The following is a 23,441-nucleotide window of genomic DNA, read 5'->3' as shown; positions in this document are numbered from 1 at the left end:
CCAAAAACTAATAAAATTAAATAAATAAGAAAAATAGAAAAGAATAATCTCCCCATTACCCTCTGTCACAGCACTAGAAACCTATATTCATTTTTCTATGAAATTGACTATGCTAAAGTCCTTGTGTGAGCTGAATCACTGTGTATTACTTTTTCCCTACTTTGGATGTTCCCAAGGCACACTGATGTAGCTTGTACTATAACTTATTTCTTTTTAAGACGGAAAACAATCCCATTCAAAGAAATACTGTGGTCTCACATTATTTGTGAATTTCTTGATATTTTTGACACTATTGTGGTCTTCCTTCTCAGGACTAAAACAAAATACATCTATATAATAGAAATCAGATCTCACATGGATTTGATGAAATTGGGAAATGGAGAATTCATCAACTGTAATCCACAGTATAAGTGTATATCTTACAAATAATACATTTTCTTAGGCTGAAGAAATGGTTCAGCAGTTAAGAACACTTTCTGTTCTTCTAGAGGACCTGGGTTCAATTCCCAGCTCTCACATGACTGCTATAACCATCCATAACTCCAGTTCCGGGGGATCCAATGCCCTCCTCTCACCTTCATAGCCATAATATGACATGGGTGCACTTATTATATGTAGGCAATGTACTCACACATATAAAATAAATTAATAAATACAATATTAAAAACAAATAATACATTTTCTGATTAAAGAATTAAATCTTTAACAGTGTATGTTCATATTATCATTCCCACTAAATTTAAGTTTCCTGAAAGCAGAAAGGTGGGTGCACGTATGCACACATGCACTCATGCGCAATGCTGCATGAGAATACAGAATATAGTCAAAATGTATTTTGAATGTGTGAAGTGATGAATGAATTGATTATCTAATTGTGATTCTACATATGGGGGAACTGCTCCCTCCTAATTCCTTGTGAGGAATATGAATCGGTGCTTGAAATGAGGATGAGAATGTATGTGTGTCATTTTGTCCGGTTTTTTTGGGAGGAGTGGAGTTACTTATATTGTCTGGAATATTGTAAAACTAGCATATGGTGTCATGATCAGAAAGTTTAACATCAATTCAGTCCACAAATATTATCCCAAAGTCTCCAAATACTTATGCTTTTGTATAAAATGTAGTTGTACCTACCATTTTTATATGTAGATTTGTGTATCTGAGTTCAGAGTCAAAATACAGAACAGTTCCTTCACTACAGTGATTACTCATATTGTTCTTTTTTACATCATCTATCTTATTCCCATTCCTAACCTCCATTCCTAACCCTTGGTAACTGGTACTCTCTTCTCCGTTTTAAGAATTTTATGAATTCAAGAATGTTGCATAAATATTATCACATAGTATATAATGCTTGGCGATTGTTTTTTGTTAGCTTCTCTTAATGCTCATGGAGTTCATCAATATTGTTACTCTTTTAATTTTTCTCCTTTTCATTGCTAAATGTTATTACCTGCTCTGACTCTATGAGAGTTTGTCTAATTATTCACACTCCATGGGCCTCTGAATTGTTCCTAGATTTTTAAATTGTTTTTATTTGTATTGAATTTTTGAAATTTTCATACAACATAGCTTGATGGTATTTAGATTCCCTCACCTGTCCTCACCTACATCCACTGCTCCCCACCCAATTTAATGTACTGTCTTACATATGTTAAAAAGTTATGTTCTTGTATTTGTTTAAACATAAGATTCTTTATCTTTAGAACAAATATTGAAGAACTGAATTTTTCTATTATAAGTATATTCAGTTTTGTAAGAAACTGAAAAAATGGTTTTCCAGAGTGGCTAAAACATATAAGTTAATACTTGCAAAGTTGGAGCAATAAAGTTTTGCCACAGTCTCACCAGCATTCGATGTAGCCACTGTTGGTTATTCTAATAAATATGAAAGTGTAATGATACCTTATTATCATTTACTTTGCCCTAATGCGTAATAATGCTAAAAATTCTCATGTGAGGCATGGTATAAACATGAATGAGAGAGAGAGAGAGAGAGAGAGAGAGAGAGAGAGAGAGAGAGAGAGGTAGCAAGAATGCAAACTGAAAAAAAATCTAAATTATGTCATGACAATTCTCTCTTGTGGTAACTAATACAATCCTTAAAAGGCAGCCAATCCCTTCTGAAGTTGATTCCTTCAGGCACTTGAGCTTCTTTCACCAAGTCCCCATTTTCAATGTTTTACCATTTCCCAGTCCTTTTACAGTGAAGACTAAGCTTTCACCATATGAAACTTTGGGAGACAAACCATATCTGAAGCACAGCAGGGAAATTTGCCATGAAAAACAAAACCCTGCTGATTTTGATTCTCAAATCAGTCCTCTGTGGGGAAAAGAGAGCTTTCCATTAGCAACGATTGTTTAAAAGAGTTCTAACATTTTTCTAAAATAAGGTTTCAAGCAAATACAGTCATCCAAAATTATAGCAGAATGTCTTCTGAGCTACATACAAAAACTGATGTTTTTTTTCTTTTCTTTCTCTCTCTCTCTCTCTCTTTCTTTCTCTCTCTCTCTTTCTTTTACTTTCAACTTGATTTGATACTAGAGAGCATGTCTTAATTTTAGGCATCTTTTGTTAGTTATTACTATTTTCCATTTTATTTGGAGATACTCTGATTGGCCTCTTTAATGTGCAGTTATATATTCATATGCTAATAGAACTTTCATTTCTAGCTCTGTAAATGTGTTCCTCTGTGATATTTGATGTGGAAAGTGAATTTAAAAATGCATTTGGTTTCATTTTTAGATTATAGTTAAAATCTGTAGTACCGTGTAGGCTCTAAAAATAGCTAAATGCAGTTACATTCACATTTTATTTTCTTTACAATTAATCATTTTTCTCCTTCAAATATTTTCAATCTTTTCTTCGCCAGGTTGATTTAGTGAATATCGGAAGTACTGACATAGTGGATGGAAATCATAAACTGACTCTTGGTTTGATTTGGAATATAATCCTCCACTGGCAGGTAAATATACTCCTGGATATTCCCCTTTTGAGTAGCATGTTGCTAATCCTTTTTCTTCATTTCAATCCTTGACCTTCAAAATAAATACATAAACTTCTAACAATAGCCTTCTATTTAGGACCACCTTTTAAATTTGAACAGGTTATGTTATTTGAATTATTCAGTATTATTGTAAAATGGGTTCTAGTGTTACTGCAGGAATAATTTGTAATTCTTATCACTGAAGAAGAATGACCAAAAAAATCACAAAATCTCAACCATAGGTAAATTTGAAAAACTGATAAATATGTGTGCTTATAACCTGTCTATAAGTAAACCTACAGGAATTGTAAGAAGCAATGTGTTTATTTTTAAGTTTTATTTTATTTTTAATTACGTATATATGTCTGATTTTGGATATTTATATATGAGTGCAGTTGTTTACAGAGGCCAGAAATAATGGATGCCCCTGGAGCTGGAGTTACTGGCAATTGTGAGTTCCCTTGACATGGGTGGTGAGAGTCAAACTTGAGTCCTCTGAAGGGTAGTATGCACTCTTAAACATTGAGCCATCTCTCCAGCCCCCATGTCCTGATTGTTTAATAACTTTTATCAAAGGAGTACTCTTTTATCAATGTGGTATATTCACAATGTAAACTAATAATGATGAACTATTCATGAGATATGAATGTTTGTAATTGTGTGCCTATTCTATATATGAATTCAAAGTTTGATTTTGAAATTGCATTCTCCTCAATCACTTGTGCATAGGGTTTTCTTTGTGATGTCTGTATTTATTTTACCTTTTTAAAACAGAGCAGGGGCTGGAGAGATAGCTCTGTGGTTAAGAGCACTGCCTGCTCTTGCAGAAAACCCAGGTTTGAATACCAGCACCCACATGGCAGCTAACAACCGTCCATAAATCCAGTTCAAGAGGATCTGATGCCTTTTTCTGACCTTCAAGGGCATTGCATGACATGGGTGCACTTACATACATGCATGCAATATGCTCATACACATTCAATAAAAATAATAAATAAGTATAAAAAGAGCAAAGATGAAGTGAAACATGTATATTTTTAATCCTAACAAAAATACCTTAAACATACCTACGTACTAGCTTAGTAGAATGGATATAATATCATATCTTTGTGAGTCAAAGTTCACTTTCTGTCAAAAGAAACAAAAATGAACATATGTTTGTTTATTATCAAGATTTAATGAGGAAATATTTGTTGTAAAGTAATATAGTACATCATTGTATTTGAGGAACATCATATGAATGACACTGATTGATTAGAATTTCTAATCATATTTTAAGAATTTGGAGGATACTTGAGATATGTCTATACTTACTTTACTAGTAGAGAATATTATTCTTATAAGAGCTCTATTTAGATATAATTATATCCCATAAATTCATCTGACCTAAATATAAAATAAATGTGTAGCTATCCGGCTTAATTCTCTTCTTTAGTAGCATTCCAAAGTCTCTGTAGGAAAGAAATTTTATTCCCTAATTAAGCAAAAATTTGCGGTTATTTACAGAGTTTGTAACCATTACGGTACTCTAAATTTAGCACTTTTGTGCCACCCTAAAAAGAAATTATTGTCCCCTTAAGTTAAGTCTGAGTTTCTACTCTAGTCTTAGACAACCATTAAAACATTTCTATGCATATATGTCTTTTTGTACATGTCACCCCAGGGGGATCTTTTAATACATGTTCTTATTTCTCTTGGTCTGACGCAGAAAGTGAATCAAGCCGAGGTGCACATACTCAACTCAGCCGCCATGCTGATCATTCCATTGACCTGATAGATTTTCCATTTCAAATATTCTGAATAGGCTTAACTACATTTTATATCAACATTGAAAGAAGAGAGAGCATAAATGTTAAATCAGTTAAAACTGCTAGTTTCTAGCCATTTCCATATAGTAATGTTGTAAACAAATTCAGCAATATGACACACTTTACATCCTACTAGTGATTCAGTCTATTATTCTGTACATATCAAAATACCTTGAAGAAGGAATCATTTCCATGTCTTCCACTGTGTGTTGAATATAATAAAGCTGAAAGATTTCAAAAATAAAATAAGGCACACAAGACCACAACAGATGTCAGTTCTCAGTGGAATGGCTAGAGAAGTTGCTAATACATTCTCAGTTGTATTTATCTTATGACCTAGTAACAAATCGTGGAGTGACCCAGTTTGTAGACCACACTGAGTATCACAGATGTCAGCTGTGAAAAAGCAAGGAGGACAGCTCAGGCATACACAGATCTCCAAAAGCCTTTTAAAATTGCATTTGTCATTGAGACTATCTCTCACATGACCTCATCTTTTCTTGTCTCCTCAAAAGACTTTGCAAACTCCATTTTCCACTCACTCCAAGATAGCATGTCAATGTCCATAGTGCCCTTTCTAGTAGTTCTTCATTTGCTTTTAAGTGTTTGGAATTTTGCTGCTTTTGTTGTTGTTGCTGTTGTTGGTGGTGGTGGTAAAGAAGGTTTTCTACCCAGAAATACTGGAAGGAATGATATTGTTTCAGTCCTCCCCCATTAAAGACTCTCTTATACTGTGCTGTTTTCCACCTGTGTCCTTAAATTACCTTAGACTGTAACTTTAAGGACAGAGACTCTACCGTTTTCCTTGAATTCCAAAAGATATTTTTAACAAGATCATATATGTGCCTTTTTACTAAATAGTTGAAGTCACTGAATCTCAGATAAGAATAAAATAAACTCTATTGACCTTAATATATGTTTTCGATCTATTAGACTAAAAATGGTATTGAAAGATCAAAATATGTGAATCTTCATTTCCAGTGTTGCATATTATGTTATATAATAGGGCAGAGAAGAACTTCCATTTGAACTTGTAGAAACTAGGGAATGTAAAATCTATTTCTTCAACACCGTCTTTCAAGTTACCATTTAAAATAAAATTATTAGCCTAAAAATTAAACATTTCTGTTCAGAAAATAGAGGCTTTGAAAAAAAAAGTCTGATGTAGTTTGAGTGTGCTAGTGACACCTTTAATCCCAGTACTCAGGAGGCTGACACTCTGGAAAATCATGACTTCAAGGCCAGGTATAGTTACATTATGAGAACAAATCACACACACAAAAGAATGTATGATGACAAGTGAAGTCACCCAATCACATAAAGCCAAAATCCCCATGTTTTCCCTCATATACAGAGTCTAGTCTATTATATGTACTGGTACATTGATAAACAAATGCATATATGAGTACAATATAATATTAAAAGATAGTTGTTCATGGTGGATATATCTGATTGCAGTTTTATTTGAGGATAAACCTCTTTTGCACTATACTAAGGAGAAAACCTGCAGGCATATGCTTTGGAATGTGTTGCAGAGTTAGATCAACAGCAGCAAACTCTGCATTTTTGTACAACTACCCAATTGGCAATATTCTGACTTGATCTTTGTCGAATTGTGTAGTACTGAGAAAATTTATTCTTTAGTATAATTTAATGGATTTGGTGTGTTGCTGTGATGAAACAAAATATGTTTAAATTTTAAAACGTACATTTGAAGCTTGGTTATTATTTTCATTAATATATCTTACATATTTGTTAAAATTTCTGATTTTCAAAGGAATAATGATAAAGTTGAGAATTTTTTATTAATTTTTTTCTTAGAGACGTAACTATGAATGGCTGAGCCCTAAATATATTAAAAACATGGTAATTCATACATCAGGGGATATTTGCACTCAGTGTCTTAGTAATCCTATAACATTTCAATGTTTTCCTTTTCTTAATGGCCATGGACATATAAATTTACATTCTTATGTACTTGAATACTCTATATTTTAAATGAAATTGATATTAAAAAGCAAGCAAGCAAGAAAGTAAAAGATGTAGACAGTATGTATTTTAGCATCTTTTTCTTCTTTCTGTACGCACAAGCTATCCTCTTAGAGAGGCAAATTCAGTCTTAGGAAGCAGCTAGAGAGAAAAAAATATTGCTAACAGTGGTATTCTATCAAGTCATGTTCCTACCATCACTGGCTAAGTTAAGAAAAGTACTCTATTCCCAGGATGATTCACATTGGATCTTTATATTTTTATATTACTTTTCATTCAAACAACATACAATTACCAAAAAATGTTGTTTCATGCTGCTGAAAGCCCTTCCTATAAACTCCCACCAAATTGTACAAACGAGTTCTTGCCTGTTCTTCAGCAGAGTTTCACAATTGTCTTTTCTTATAGAAATTTTTCTTTTAAACATCTTTGCTGCACCTGGCCACCAAATAGAATGGTAGAATCCCAGTTTGAATTCTGAAAAGTACATGCTAAGTATGAATTTATGCAGACAGCCTACAGTTTCGTTAAGCCAGGTCCTAGGGACTGATACCTGACAAAGGTCAGAGATGGCAAGAGTGAAAAGAGGAAAAGCTACAGTGACAAAGAACTAATAACAGCTGTATTTAATGCCATGATGAACTTGAATCAAAAATGACCTAAGTGGGCTCCAGATGGCTGAGAGTTCATTCTGCTCCCTTTCATCAGTCACTAGATGTGTCTCACTGTGGAAAGGGTGTGACCTTTGGGACAGGGTTGTGAAATGCAGGAAGTCTCTGAGGAAACTAACAGCTGGAAACTGTCTGAAAATAGCTGCGTAACAAATTCTCCCTTGAAGGAGAATCTTTTCTGGTATATCTCTATGTCCATCATAACCTGTTTGCCTAGGTAAATCAGTCATTTTCTGTTCCCATTGTTTTTAGCACTAGGGATGGAACTCAAGTCCTCACACATGCTAAAGAAGTACCCAGCCCCTCATAGTCATTTTTTAAAATCAAAACACAATTACATTTCCATTAGCACACAATGAATTAAATAATATATATATATATATACATTCATATTATATACACATTATATGTGTGTGTGTGTGTCTGTCTGTCTGTCTGTCTGTGTTTTAATTGATCCTTTCTCTCTTTGACACTCTAAGCCTTAAAGGCAAGAACATTTTCTGCTTCCATGTTCACCTTTAGGTCAGTGATTTCCTGATAACTGTCCTTTTTTTTTTCCCTCTAAGCAACATTTACACCCAAGTAGAAGCAATGCCAAGGAGGATGAGGCTGACAAGCTGAATTAGAGACATAATGATGCTAAAAGTGTTTGGATTGAATACTGTGCTGTCCTTAAACATTATGCACACAGAGGGGAGTCTGGCCAAACATTACACAGATGAATCCCATTCATCATTGGAAAATTGCCTGATCAGTGAAAATCCATCACCACCAATATGCCAGTATTTGCCGATTCCAATCCTGGTTCAGCAGTGAACACAAGGCATAATTGCTGTACCTGGAGACTGTGCACTTCATAATTTTAGAATACTATGTGAATGATTATACTTGCTATATGATAATGTGACCCTTGTATTCAATGAGTAACTGAATATGTATGTAGCAGTAAAAACTACAAAAGAAGATCATCTAGCCCTAAGAAATAGAACTATCAACAGATTGGGCCATATATATGTACATTTTTGATATCTCCAAACTACTACCATGTTCACAAACATCATCCCAAAATTTTTAAGTTCTTTAAAAATAGATTTAATATTTTATCCCACAATTTGCATTGAAAGGCTCATAAAAAGATGAAAAAGCATAAGAGATGTTAAAAATACATATTTATTGCAAAACATTTGTTAATTTCTTCATGGTGAAGAGACCAAATAAAATCTCATGTTTAGAATGCATATTGTTGCATGATCATGAAGTATAATTCATATAATCACATTTTGGTAGTACGTGGACCTTATCCTTGCCAAAAGGAAGACCTTTGGTGGTAATCATTAATTACATTTACTTACATACTTCTTTCAATTTCCTTATAATAGGCCCTTATTAGCTTTTAAAGGTATCATAATAAATGTTCATTTAATAGAGTATATAGACAATAGTATCTGTAGTGAAGTATCACTGTGTTCTTGAAGTTTATAAAAAATGTTTAGAATGTTTCTCTGCATCACATTACAGAAAGGACTCAAATTTTGAAATGCAATAACCTGCTGAATAGTATGTGCACATACCCAAAGCCTAGGACAGAAGCAAATGTGCAGAAACCAAACTGAAGAAAGGAAAACGAAAGCATACATCAATAGCTCTTAGACATGTATATTCCTTTCTTGCATATTGGTGTTTTTGTTTATTTGTAAAAAGTTAAATTGGCAACATTTTTTCAGTTCAATCAATAAAAATAACCAACATAATTTTGTGACATAAATTTGCCATATTTTCATTTCACTATGTTTTGGAGTACTATTCTTGTAAAAATCTTCGTGTAGATAAATAATCCTAGGATTAAAATTAAAAATTGACTAGCTTGATGAATTCATATAATTCTTTAATAAAACAGGAAAAAATAACATGCATTATTAAAAAGCAGCCTCTTATATCTTTTAAAAATCCGTGATTGATCTTAAATTATTGGCTCCCAGCACTCTGAGGGCAAATGTAGGTGGATCTCAGTGAGTTCGAGACCAGGCTGGTCTACATACTGAGTTCCGGGACAGCTGGGGCTATAGGAAGACACTATCTCAAAAAAAAAATATTGGCTAGTGATCAGTTAATGTTTTGTGCCCTCTCCTTTATAGGATATCTATGGAAATCTTGAAAAATAGAGCAATTCTCCTAAGAGTAAATTTGTGGTTTAGTATAGCAGACTCTAGGGGTACTATCAAGCATGAATATCAAAATTATCAATTAGCCAGACAAGATTCCTAACCAATTACAATTGATGTAATGTCAATAAAATCTATTACTTACTTTATTTATTGATCCTAAAGTTTCCACCATTTATCACTGAAGACTATGTACATTCATATTAAAAGCTGCAGAGTTCTTGTTCAGGGGATGTGTTTCTTTATTAAAACCTTCTTTAACACATAGGTTAAAAATGTAATGAAAACTATCATGGCTGGATTGCAACAGACCAACAATGAAAAGATTCTCCTGAGCTGGGTCCGACAATCAACACGCAATTATCCAGAGGTTAATGTCATCAACTTCACCACCAGCTGGTCCGATGGCCTGGCTTTGAATGCTCTCATCCATAGTCACAGGTAAGGATACTTTTGATATTTAAATCATTTTTATAAATATTTATTTAGACTGATGATACCTTCTACTGCAGTGTGGCCCTAAATCATTTCCTACTGGGCCACATATTACCTGTTTGGATCTTATCATTTTAAGTGTCCATCGAAAGGGTCTAGGAATATTTTTCTGTTTGCTTGTTTATTTGAGACAGGGTCTCTGTATGTAGCCTGGGCCTACTTAAAAAAGTTTGATCCTCCAGTCTCAGGTGTCCAACTAATGTGAAAACACACTTTAATAGCCATGATTCACCATTTTTCTAATTTTTATATTTGGTATGGTTATGTTTGAGGGAAGATCGAAAATGACATGTTTTAAATTGAGAGTCCTAGAACATCCAGATTGTTTACTAAATTTGCTGAGAATGAGGCTGTTTTGTTTAAATACTAAAAAGTATTGCAATGAACCTAAGCTATAGGCCTAAAAGTGGTTCCAGATTTTATGTAAGTCGTTGTAATAAAATAACAGATAAACAATGTACAGAGAACCATTTGTTATATGAAATACCGGCTTAGATAGCGAACATCTTGACATACTAGAAATTTTCTTCTAGTTCAGAGTTAAAAGAGGCTCCAAGCACCTTAGCAACGAAGGGAAAGAGAAGAATATAGTGAGCTCTATGCCTCGGTTCTCAGAATATCAGAGGAAACAATCATTGCAGAAGAGTAAAGCAATTGGTATGAAGCAAGAAATAGTTCTGTGGACCATCATGAAAGACTCAATGTAAAATAGTGAACTAAGTTTCCTTAACTATATTCTATACAGTATTGTATTTCTTTTTAATATTTTATTTATTCTTTTATCTATGTGTATGAGTGTATTTTATGCATGTATGTTAGTGTACCCATGTCATGTAATGAGCGTGGAGGTCAGAATCCCCTAAAACTGGAGTCAAAGACAATGTTAGCTGCCATGGGGAAGCAGGAAAACAAATCCAGGTCCTCTGCAAGAGCAGCAAGTTCTCTTAACCCCTGAGCCATCTCTCCAGCTCCCAGTATTATATTTCTTAAGATGAAAAAATAATTGTTTACTTTACTTGTACAGTAAAGTTCAATAAATGAATTAATAACAGCACAAATAAAATCAAAACAATGTGGAAAATGTATATATATATAGCTATACTTATATAAATGTATTATGACAATATAATAGACTTATAAATACAAGCTATGCAATACTATATTCCTCATATACCATACTATATTATATTTGCTCCAAGAAATGTGTACTTTGACCTTATTATTTTAAAAGAATACCTTATTAGTATTTTAAAAGATGGTCAAATGCATTGTCTAATTGTTTTTGATATACCACTAGGCTTAATCTTCCCTGATTTTCAGTGCAGGTTATCTTTTCACTTAGATTTTTCTTTTGTTTATTTTTCTTTTTCACCAAGTCTAGTATTTTCTGCTTCCAGAGAAGCTCTGAATATAAATTTTCTTGGAGGTAAAGCTGAACTCTAGGGCAAACACTCTCTAAATAAGCATCTTTGTTAGGTGTCATGCTCCAGCTGGGTTTAATTAACCCCATCCAGACTGGATTTCCAGGTGAATGACTCGGCAATCTGATTGTAGAAAGCAAGCAGACTGGCACCCAATCTGCACGTTAAACAATGTTAACATACTGTTTTATTTTGTGAGTACAAAAGAAGAAAAAATTTCCACAGCTTCAATATAGTCAGGTGAGGAGGGTTCCATCTGCATCATAAGTCAGTGCTCATTTATGCAGCCACATGCTTCACATGAATGACCTGAAGAAATATTGATCTTGCTCTTCATGCACACATTTGCAGATGAGCAAAAATATTGAGAATCGGGTTATGTGGTCCTTGTTGGCTCTTTAAAATTTTTTTTCAAGTGGAAATCTTCAATCCTGCAAGCATGTCCACACACTACATTTGCTATATTTCTTTTTATGATTTCTGAATATATTTGAAGATAATGCAGTAAACATATTCAGATTATACTGTCCGTGACCTATTCTTTCTCTGTCGCAGTATCTGCATTGATGCATTCTCCCCTGTGGCACTGAATGAACCATCACAAACTATGTCTTTATATACTATACGGCTCTTTTTCAAGAGGAATCTCACAGTTGCTTAATGCTATTCCATTAATCATCTACCTCTTTGTCTTTGACAGATGTTAATATCATTTATTTCAAGACAAAATGTGGTCGGACTTTCTGTTCCAAGGTGATTGTCATTGGTACACTTAGGAATGTCATTCAGTGTCCTTATTTCAATAATTGAGTGACTAAGCTATATAGAACAAAGGGAAGTGCTCAATGTAGAGCATAGAGATTGACAAAGGACCTTGGAAATTAAAAGTTTTATGTTACAGCACAAAATCCACTACAGTGAAGTTGAAAAGGAGCCAGATTCTATTTTTACAGAAAAAAAAGGATGATAATTGTATACATCAAATACGAACACAAAATTGTAATGCCTTGAAAAGTACAACTAAATTTTCTTCCTAATCTTTCTTTTATCACCACTCAACTCTTAAGAGTGTGACTGTTAGGTAGCGAGCTAGATATTAACAGACTTGAAAGCCGCTGAAGATGAACCCCTCCCACATAATTAATATCTACCTATCTTCTTCACAGTCTCACTCTCAAGAGTTGAGACCCTAAAAACATTGAGAACAATGGTGTCTGATTACTTATGTGTTATCTTTCCTAAGGGGATGGGAGGAGTTTCCTGATAAAAAAATTTCCTTTCTAAGGTTTATCTTGAGAGGTGATGAATCCAGCTGGCAATATCCAGAACCTTGATGACTGTAGAAGACAAAAGTATGGGAAAGGGGCTCTTCTAAAGAGAAGTTAATGATGGTTGTGACGGCCGTCCCTATAAATGTTGATTAGGACCTCTTAGTATATCTGTTGAAGATGTTTATCTTTTTTCCAGAATGATTTAGCACTCTCCATAGCACACATTTTTCATAGCCTATTGAAATTCATTAAATCTAGATAATTATAGATCATATTTCATAATTTATGAACAGATTTGAATGTATGAAAGGTCACCCATAAAGGACCTTAAAAAGACTGAGATCTGAATGAACTCATAAGTGAACTATAATAAGGACTATTGACAATGCTTACCCCTACCCCAGGTAAGATGAATCTCCTGCCAATACTTTTCAAAGGATAAATTTAGTGTCTGATTGGCACATTCTCCCTTTTTAAAGGATTGAATTCTCTAAGAAGAATGAAGGTCATATCTAATTCCCAGGGATTATTTACTCACTGATTGACATGGGAGATAAAAGAAGAGTTATTTACCTCCTTGAAGAAATCTCAGGGGCCAAATTGAGGAATCATTTTAGTGTTTGAGAATTTCAAAGTTAACAGAAATGAGTTTAAAGTCTATAATGGAAAAAATTCATGCCAGGAACATTTAGGAACTGCATGAAAAACTTTTTAAAAATTTAATGTAATTTATATTTATTTATCTATTCTTTGAGAATTTTATACATGTATGCAATGTATTTTGATCATATCCATCCTTCATTGCAACTACCCCAGACTTGCTCCATGCCCCATCTCCAACTTCAAATTCTCTTTATTTTCTTTTTCTTTGTATCCACTTAGTCCACTTAGTGCTGACCATATATGTGTGGATGTAAAGCCATCTACTGAAGTACAGACAACCTAGAAGAGGCCACATCCATTTAGAAAACTGACTCTTCTTTCTCACGTAGCCATCGACTATCAGTAGCTCTTTAGTTGGTGGAGGGGGCCTATAGGCTCCTCCCTACCCCATGCAGGACTGATGACTGGCTTTATGCTACAATTCTGTATAGGTCTTGTGAAGGCAGCTACAGCTGCTGTGTGTTCATGAGTAAAATGGCCTTGTCAGGTCCAGAAGACACCCTATCACCCCCATCTTCGCTCCCAACTTCTGACAATCTTTCCACTCCTCTTCTATGATGGTCCTTGAAACTTTGAATGAGGGGGTTGTATGGTGTAGATGAACCACTTAAAGTTAATCACTCCACAAGCAGTTATTTCCAGCATTTTGATTAGGCATAATGTGTAAACTGTTCTCCATTGTAATAAGAATTTTCTCGGACGAGGTTTGGGTTAATAGCTGCACTAATCTATGGGTATAAAGATAAATATTTAGAAGGTACTTTGATAGTATATCAATTTAGCAACATAACAGTAGTAGGTTCTCCTCTAGGATGTATGACCTCCTCAACCACAGGTTCTTTTCCTTTTCTACAGTACCAGGTATGAGTTCCCTCCGAGGAGCGGGCCTTAAGCACAATCAGAAAGCAGTGGGTTACCATTACAATAGTAACGCCACAACAGTCATATTTTGTCTAGCTCGTTGTTACTCTAGGTCACTGGGTTCAGAACTGAATAAGACAGTTCATGAGTTTTCTCTCTTGGCCGTCTGCATAATACTTTCCAAAAGTATAAAAGCTAGCCAGCAGAGAGGAAGTTTCTAGTCAGTAACAGTTTGACTCTTCTATGTCCTGTGATCAAAGTATGTGGTGTCTTCAACAACAAGGTGTTAGCATCAAGTTCTAGTGGGCTACCAAGAGCAATGATAATGACCAGTAATGTTGGGGGAAGGTTTCTGGGACTCCCATGACTAAGAAATTGAAGGGAGCTATCTCACAACTGAAACTTGGCTTTTTGTTTGATGGTTTATAGTTTGGGTGGCTGTGATTACCCTACCTAGAATGTCAGTAGTTTGTCCTTGAGAATTAACAAGATGGCCTGTAAAGACTGAATCATTGTCCTATCAAGAGAGGCAATGATAGTTATTACTGGAAGATTCTGTAGAGGGCTAAAGATAATGCGTGCCCCATTTTTGTTTTTACCAGCAAGTCTCTGCTCAATAAAATAAGAGAACATTTAGACATCACTAAAATGTATGAGTGAAGGGTAATTTATTCCATAGAGAATAGAAAAGCAGAGAGAGAAATGTTTGGTCAAAGTAGTCCCATTGATGCCTGTTATCCAACAAGAGTCACAGAGGCCAATTATTTGGAATACAAGATAAAAAGAGCAGGAATCCCTGCTATGAAGGAGAACAGTTATGACCCTATCTTCAACTTCAGAATTTATCTGAGGCTATTTCCCATAAATGATGATGGTTGAGTTGCTTATGAAATTGCGACAAGGCCTTCCTCATTTCAAGTATAATATTTAGGGTTCTAGTCTGGAGGTTAGTCTACTGCTGAAACTATTAACCTTTCAGTTTTTTATCTTGACATATTGAGGGCAAATAGTCATAAGACCACACATGATATTCAGGCAATTTTTTTCACCAGTAACTGTCAATCAATATAACATTTATCAGTTTATTTCTACCTGGAAAGGAGCCAACAGAGTTCACATCACCTAATAAAGCTGCAACAAGCTCTGCATTTTTTTCCAATCTCAGTCCTCTCTCTCTCTCTCTCTCTCTCTCTCTCTCTCTCTCTCTCTCTCTCTCTCAGCTTACTTTTGTCCCTTCTCTTCCTCCTCTAGATTCCAGTTACAGAAAACAGGATTTACTGTATTTAATTGGTCATCAATGGAGTCTCAGTTCCCAGTGACAATTTTTATAATTACGTTCTCATGTCAGGAGTATCATGAATGAGGAATCTGTCTAGAAGAAGGATTTTAAGTTCAAAAGAAGAAGAATAAGTACTCTAAAAAGGCATTTTTATTAGCCCCGTAGTCAATAGTTGCCCTATTCTCTCTGATATCTAACTGAAATTAACTAGTTACATTGTACATGGACAAGTTAACCTTTATTTTAAGGGTTTAATGATGAAATTCCTCATAAATAACATGAATTTCCTTCCTGTGGTGATATGAAAACATTGGGAGGAAACCCAAAAAGAAAAAGTCATTTATCCCTCCCAGGATGTTTGAGAAACTAAAAGTCACCGGGGGATTTTTATGTTCCCAATTAGACCCCGTTAGAACATTATGCAAATTAGATGCCACAAACACAGAAGAGTCCATAAGTTAAGTCTGATATTACATTTTTCAATCTAGTATATAGGAAACACATTAACTTTTTCACATGATGTAGCTAAAATTCCCTTTGGGAGATGTAAATGACAAACCCCCATCCCTATGACAGAAGGATGCTTTATTATGCAAAACTACACTCTGGGAAAACAGTAGGAGCTCAAGAGAGGTAGGACCATAGGAGAAGGGTATTACTAAGGGAGAAATGGGGGAAATGGGGACACTTTAATTAGGGGTGAGACAATGTGAGAGATAAACAATGCCAAGCTAGTTTTGAAAACGAGAGGGAACCATATTACTCCTACAACATACTGACGAATTATACATAGCAGATATAGAAATATATGTCTAGGTAAGGTTTATCTGAGAACAACTGGTTTTGCCCAAGATTTATCTACATGATACACAGTAATTAAAAATGTCAGATTGGTGGAACTAACCTTCTTGGATGTTTAAAAGACATACTTTGAGGCCTATACTTAATTTGGTCAGAGGGACACAAAAGACAGATATTTATAAGGACTGCGTAACTGCAGATGACTGCAGGAACACTATGAAGTTATTTCTAAGACCATTTTGGGAAGCAGCGTTCAAGGAAGTGGTATTAGATTGGTTTCTGAAGCTTTAATAGGAATGCCCTGGTGAGCAACAGAAGAGGCCACTTCAAGAAGAAGAAAATGTTTTACACAGAGTGTGGTGTTGTTTGAAGAAAGGAGCCAGGGGCTCCTCCCAAGCCCATGTGACCCCTGAGGAACTCATCCTCAAATGACCTTAAGAGTAAAAATAAATTGATTTATCTGGACTGTGTGGCCTTAAACACCCAAAAGGAAAGTATAACCAAAGATTAAAGGGGCCAATATAATTTCTTAAGAGTCCATATGTATACCTAAAGACTACATAACAAGAAACAATACCAGACAGGCGATACCTTCTTTTGAGTTGTTGGCCAGGGTAGCCAAATGGACTCCCAGATAGTAACCCAGCATAGAACTGGGGAAATGAACAGCAGACCCCAATCTTATCCAAAGGAATATTAACAACTGATTACTGCTAGATGAGGAACAGCTGACCCTCCTAAACAAAGACCTCTAGATAGGCTGACTAGATTCACCAGAAGGGAATGGCTGGGGGTGCTGACAACACAGCAGACAGTAGCAGGTATATCAGAGTATAAGGGCTCTAGTTGGGGGAGGGTGGCTATGGGAGGGTGCTATCTGGGAAGTGGGTATGAAAAAAAACAAAACAGTAACTTTATTGGGCTTACGTACAGAGCAATGGGTGAGGGTTTACTTACAGGTGTGTGGGTACTCCTCCCAGAAGGACACACTGGATAGTCTTCATCCAAGTGTGGATGGTGACTTCCCCACAGCCACACAAAATGTCTAGAGACCCTCCTCATGGCTTCCTCGGCTTATGTACCCTTAGCCCTTCCCCCTTATGCAGCTAGGCCCAACTGATTGATTGGAAGTTGTGACTGACTCTCCCTGCCCCTCCTTTCTTGCAGAGCATAACAGTCAACAAGATTGGCTGTGATGATTCTAGGCAAGCAGGTGCAACCAATCTTGGGAAGAAGGCATCTGTCCATGTTCTGACTGTCAAAGGGCAGTCCTATGCAACACTCTACTCCTTCCTCTTGCTCTTACATCGTTTCCACTATCCTCTCTTCCACTAGTCCCTGAACCTTGGTGGGAATGACGTAGATGTGGGATGACCGTCCTTCTACTGTTGTGAGATACTGAATTCCTGGGCCTTTTCATCCTCTGTTTCCAGAATGTGGCTCCTGGTCCATCTCAGTGGTATTCCTCCTACTATATAAAAAAAATGGAAAAAAAGAAGCAGAAACATCTAAATGGATAGTGATTGCTGTAATGACCTATGGGCATAAACACAAATGATTGGAAGGTGCCTTAGCAGGTGCATCACATTCATCTATAAAAACAATTGCAGTGACTTCCACACTATTGCCTATAACTTCCCCTGTGACCAGGGTTTGACCTGGCTTAGAGTACAAGATGTATGTTCCTCCCTGAGTAGCAGGTCTTAAATCCAATTGGAAATTTGTTGGTTGTATGTATACTAATTGTGTGACTATTGCACAAACAGATACATCTTGCTTGGCATGTTGATGGTGCAACATGCTGGGTCCATCATTAAGCAGAACTGTTGGGAACAATTCTCCCCCCAGCCATCTGCATAGTACCTTCTGACACTAAGAAGGCCAGTGATCCTGTGGCAGGGAGTTTCCAGCTTAGTCCTCACTGTATTTCTCCCTTTCCTTGCCCACAGCATGTACTTTCTTTAACTATACAGTCTTACTGTCTATTTTTGTTGTGCAACAAACATTAGTAGCAATAGAATATATCATTTTGGGGGCCTCCAGGACCTTCCTGGCTCACAGCTCATGGGGAGGGCAACACATTCCCAGCACTGGGATTTTAATTTAAGAACTGTATAGCTTATGGAAGAGTCTTCTCCAACATCCTTAGGGTTCCTTCTGTGCTTAAGGCTTTTAACTGTTGTTTCAGCAACCCAGTTTTTTCTTTCAATTTATCCTGCCCCCACGAGATTATAGGAAAGGTGGAAATAGCATTGAACCTGATTGAACCTGGTTATCCTCAGCCCAGGTTTGCACATCAGGACTTGTGAAATGAGTGCCCCTGTCACCATTAATTCTCTGTGTGAACACATACGTGACACTGAATTTCATAAGGCTCTTAATGGTAGTGTTACCTGTTGCAAGGAAAGCTCTGCCTAAGGTCTGTGGCCATGTCCACACACATGAGAGAATGCTTACATCCTTTCCTAGCTGGCAGATGCCCTATGCATTCTATTTGCCAGTCCATTATGAACAGGCTGACTTACGCATGTGCTCCATCATGGCATCCATTCTTTGGGGCCATAACCTAGAACAAGTCTTACAGGACTGGACAGTTTGTTGAATAGCAGAGTATTTTACCAGAATGCCAGCTTTGGCTATTTCCCATCCTGTGCTGGCTCCCCTGTAGCCATATTTGATATGAATCCAGTGAGCTACCTCTGGGGGTAACTGGGGGCAGCTAGCACTTACCTTGGTAACAGCTTCAACTTCCTGATTCTCCAGGAAACTCACAAGACTGTGGGCTGCTACATGGTAAACCACCAGGGGCACTAGCTCCTGCTATAACTTAGTATATACTTCCTTCCACATCTGTTGTCCCTAGAGTGGTTGTTCCGTCACCTGCCAGTTTTCTTTTGCCCATTGAACCATCCATAGGATTAAGCTTTTGAATGCTGCCCAGCTGTCAATAAAGATGGTCACTGGTGAAGTCTCTCATGTTACTACTGTCCATCCAGCTCTTAATTCAGCAACTCTGTCCTTCTCCTCTCTCCAGCCACATAGTGTCATTGTTCATTTGTATTGCCACAGCTACGCATCCTTGTTTGGTTCCCCCTAATGGTGCCATCAGTTTACCAAGCATCAGCAGGAATTGAAAGAGTCCCTTATAGCACTTGCTCTGGTTTTCTTGGAGGATCAATTATGGGAGGGGAAGGGAGAGACCCTGCAGATTGAAATGACACTGACCCTAGTAATGCCTGAATGGCACTGGTACCTGGGCTTTCTGACACCACTCACCATTGTTGTAAATGCACATGTCATCTTTGTACAGTTTGGTTTTGTGCTATTCCTGACAAAGGCTTGACCATGAGGCCTTCATCCATCCATTTATGGGTTATGCTGTTTATACAGTAACTGAGATGGGGCCTGTAATGGATTCAACCTGTTTCAGTGCTTTGTGTACTGCCAGCAGTTGCTGTTCTAGAGCCATGTACTGGGGGGTTCTGCACTTTCCCATGACTAGGACCAGAATGTAATCGGGACTGTCTGTTCTGGTTGTTGCTGCCATAAGCCATACCCATAGCCATCAGGGCTCCTTGAGATTTCCAGGAGGAAGGGACACTGAGGTATTGGGGCACACAACTCTTTAGCTTGTTCATCCAGTATCTTGGCTTACTCAAATGCTTCTTGGGCCTTTCCATTACAATTCCATGTAGCACCTCATTTATCAAATTTTACAGGGGACTTGTGTCCTGGATAAGGTGAGGTATAAAAATTTGCTAATATCCCCTAAGCCCCTAAAATACCTGTATCTGTTTTACATTATTGTAACAGACTGTTGAAAGATTTTTCAAAAGCCATGCTGGGTATCATGTGATTCCTACCAGACCATAAAATTCCTAAAACTCTTAACACCGTACCAGACCCTTGTACGTTATATGAGTTGATTTTCCATCCCTGCTCCTTTGGGTGCATTTATGTCCCCAAAATAGATTTCCAAATCTGGAAGGCACCCAGAAGTTAGCATTATATTGTCTACATAGTGGAATCTCTTTACAACTCAATAATACCTGTCCTTTCTCTATGGTTTCCCAGCTTCTGTTATTCATGGGACCCTCAGCTGGAGATAACCATGTGTTCCTAGTGACTCACATGAGCTAATAATCCATCAGGGACTGAGTTTCCTTATATTGCCTTAGATTGTGATGTCTTTGTCTCAAGGAGAGATGAATGGTTATATTGCTAAGCTTTTCGGCTTCTGTAGCACTTAAAGTAATTCTATCGGCCTCCATGTCCCACAGTCTCACAAACCAGGTAGTGAGAACCTCTTTAATTGCTTGTTTGAAAGTCTTCCCTAGTTCCAACAGCTCCTGTGCTGAGTATTCTCTGATTACCGTAGTCTTCCACACTGCACCATTGTTAAAACCTCGATCATCATGTTGGACCATAGATTTTCCCTTTCTTTTTATTAAAGGTCTAACCTAAGAGGCATCATTTGCAATTTCTAGGTTACTCCCTTCTTCATTACTACCTGATTCCTCTCATGGATTCCAGGTTTTGGGGTTCCAGGACTGGCTTTGTATTATCAAACTAATGTAGGTTTTCATTCCTTTTTGACCTCCTAGCCATAATAAACAGCAGGCTAACAGAGCCATCTCTCTTTCTCTTTTGTGCAATTTGCTGGCAAGGTCAGAGGCCAATACTGAGGAGGATAGCCTCATATCCCTTTTTCCCTATAACACCTCTCTTCCACCTTCAGTCTCCCTTTGGGTTACTGCCTCTGCCTGGGATAGGTTTCTTATTATAGATAACAGTGGTCAGGCTGACTCTGCACTTGCTTGCTGATATTTCACATTTGGTATACGAATTCCAAGGCTTGTGTGCTGGGTAGCTTTAGTGTCAACTTGACACACCTGAGTTGAGGGAGCCTCAACTGGGGAATTGCCTCCATTGGACTAGCCTGTGGCCATGTCTGTGGGGCATTTTATTGATTGTTGAGTGATGTGGGAGGGCCTAGCCCACTGTGGGTGGTGCCACCACTGGGCAGGTGGGCCTGTGTTGGATAAGAGAGCAAGCTGAGCATGGGCCAGGGGAGTAAGCCAGTAAGCAGCATTCTCCAAGGCCTCTGCTCCAGCTCCAGCTTCCAGGTTCCTGCCCCGAGTTCCTACCTTGGGCTCCCTGATGAACTGCGACCTGGGAGATGTAAGCTGAATAAACCCTTTCCTCCCCAAGTTGGTAGTGGTCAGAGTATTTTGTCACAGCAATGAAGAGACAAACTAGGACAGCTCATAAAGTCTACTGTCGGTCTTCTGCTGTCTTCAAAGCATTTCCATATTCACGTGGTGGGCTCTATCAGTCAAGCAGACATGCCACTTCATACCACCTACAAGAGGACTGCCATCCCAGTATTTCCCCCACTGACACAATCTACTTAGGTGGCTTCACCTTAGTTACACATCTCACTATCTACTGCACTATGCCTGCCCCTGCAGCTACCCCCACAAGCATTAGGAGAACAGAGTACCATGTCAAAATTTCCTCTGCCAACAGTTTCCCCTCACCCAAATTTGCTTCCATTGTTGGTATTTTTCCCCAAATTAGAGACAGCCCCATCGCTCTTCCCAAACTCATCCTAGGTTTTGTTGTAATCTGCTCAACTATGCCAAGTATAGCTAAAATTCCATGTATTCCTAAAATTAGAAAGGGGAAATCCCTTATCCAGGTGCAGAAGCACATACATCAGTAAAAATTGTAAGTGAAAAGTGAAAGGCTTTGGGTTTTGCTTCAAGAGGGACACAGAAAAGATTATCCTTTTGAGTGGGAAATTTATTAGAATAGGTACTAATGCCATTGGCACAGAGACAGACAGGCATGGCAGAGGCTCTGATAATTTTCATACATGAGTCAGCATGAGGGTTGGTTTTGGTAGATCTCAGGGGAAGAGGATGGATATGACAGCATGAGACTATAGCCAGGCTGTCTTTAATTTCCCATTAGGTAGCAGTGGAATAGAGGGCGGGAAATCTTTGATAGGAATATGGAAGCCTAAAGGTGTGGAGGAAAGAAGGGGAAGAACCTATCTAGTTAAAGTGTACCCAGTAAATGGGTAGTTGGTGGAAATGCAGACACCAGGAGTCATTGGTAGCCTTTTAATATCTCCGATGTCCTGGAGTCTGGAAACTTCACATGGGAAGGAAGTCAGATATTTGGGCATGTAGTGAGTCTCCTAAAGAGTTACAGAGTCACACACAGGCTGTGAATAGGGGTAGCCAGTAGCTGTGAAGCTAGCAAGAAAGGAGAGTGTTGCTGTAAGCACTATGACTTGAGCTGCAATTTGGTATGGAGTCTAACAGAAAATAAGAGGAAATTCCACAGTGTCCACCCAAGGCGGGTGTGTGTCCATGCTTCATCATGAGGGAAATGAAGGGAATCTAAGGGAATCTAATTATAGCCAGATGGAAATACTAAAAGGTTTAATTGCAATCTCCAATGACCTCTATTTGGATCTTTGGTCCTTGTGGCTTACATTGGAAGAATTTAGAGGCGATGCAGAGACTGTAGTATAGAAGGTACATAGGTTTTATGAAAGAGTTATGTGCACTCTTAAACATTAAGAGTGGGGAATGGCCAAAATGACCATTCAAGGGTAAGAATAAACAATGGCCAAAGAGATTATTGCGGTGTTCAACATTTTGTAGACAGGCTTTATAATATTTCTGAAGTATCTGGAACATGCAGCTTACTTGAGGAACATTTTTCTGTTCAGGGATGGGGCTGGGAGGACCATTTGTATCGATTCTTTTTAGGATTCTTTATTAGAAATATGCCTGCTAGATTCTGGTAATTCAGAATGTTGTGAATCCACTCAGGACCAGAGATAGATTAGGAACCCATTCTCTTGATCAGTAATCTAAATCTGAAGTTTTGGTTCCTAATTTCATAATTGATTAGTTGATTAAGAAGAAATTGTCCATCCTCATGGGAAACTAGGGTGGAAGAGGGACTGCAGAGAGAAATAACTAATAAGAAAGGTGTTTAAAAAACTCACATGAAG

At 37.3% G+C, this 23,441-nt stretch overlaps 1 protein-coding gene across 1 annotated transcript in view; it reads left to right on the top strand.

Moving 5' to 3' along the window:
- Dmd (dystrophin) overlaps positions 1-23,441 on the top strand; it is a 2,373,110-nt gene that overhangs the window by 542,800 nt on the left and 1,806,869 nt on the right. Inside the window, exons 5-6 of the mRNA XM_017795501.2 lie at positions 2,874-2,966; positions 9,886-10,058. Of these exons, the coding sequence (XP_017650990.1) occupies positions 2,874-2,966; positions 9,886-10,058 (266 nt within the window). The remainder of the gene's footprint in view (positions 1-2,873; positions 2,967-9,885; positions 10,059-23,441) is intronic.

The sequence above is a fragment of the Nannospalax galili genome, unplaced genomic scaffold, assembly GCF_000622305.1.
Source record: "Nannospalax galili isolate Female #2095 unplaced genomic scaffold, S.galili_v1.0 scaffold7, whole genome shotgun sequence".
NCBI lineage: Eukaryota > Metazoa > Chordata > Mammalia > Rodentia > Spalacidae > Nannospalax > Nannospalax galili.
This window is presented reverse-complemented; position numbering and strand designations above follow the sequence as displayed.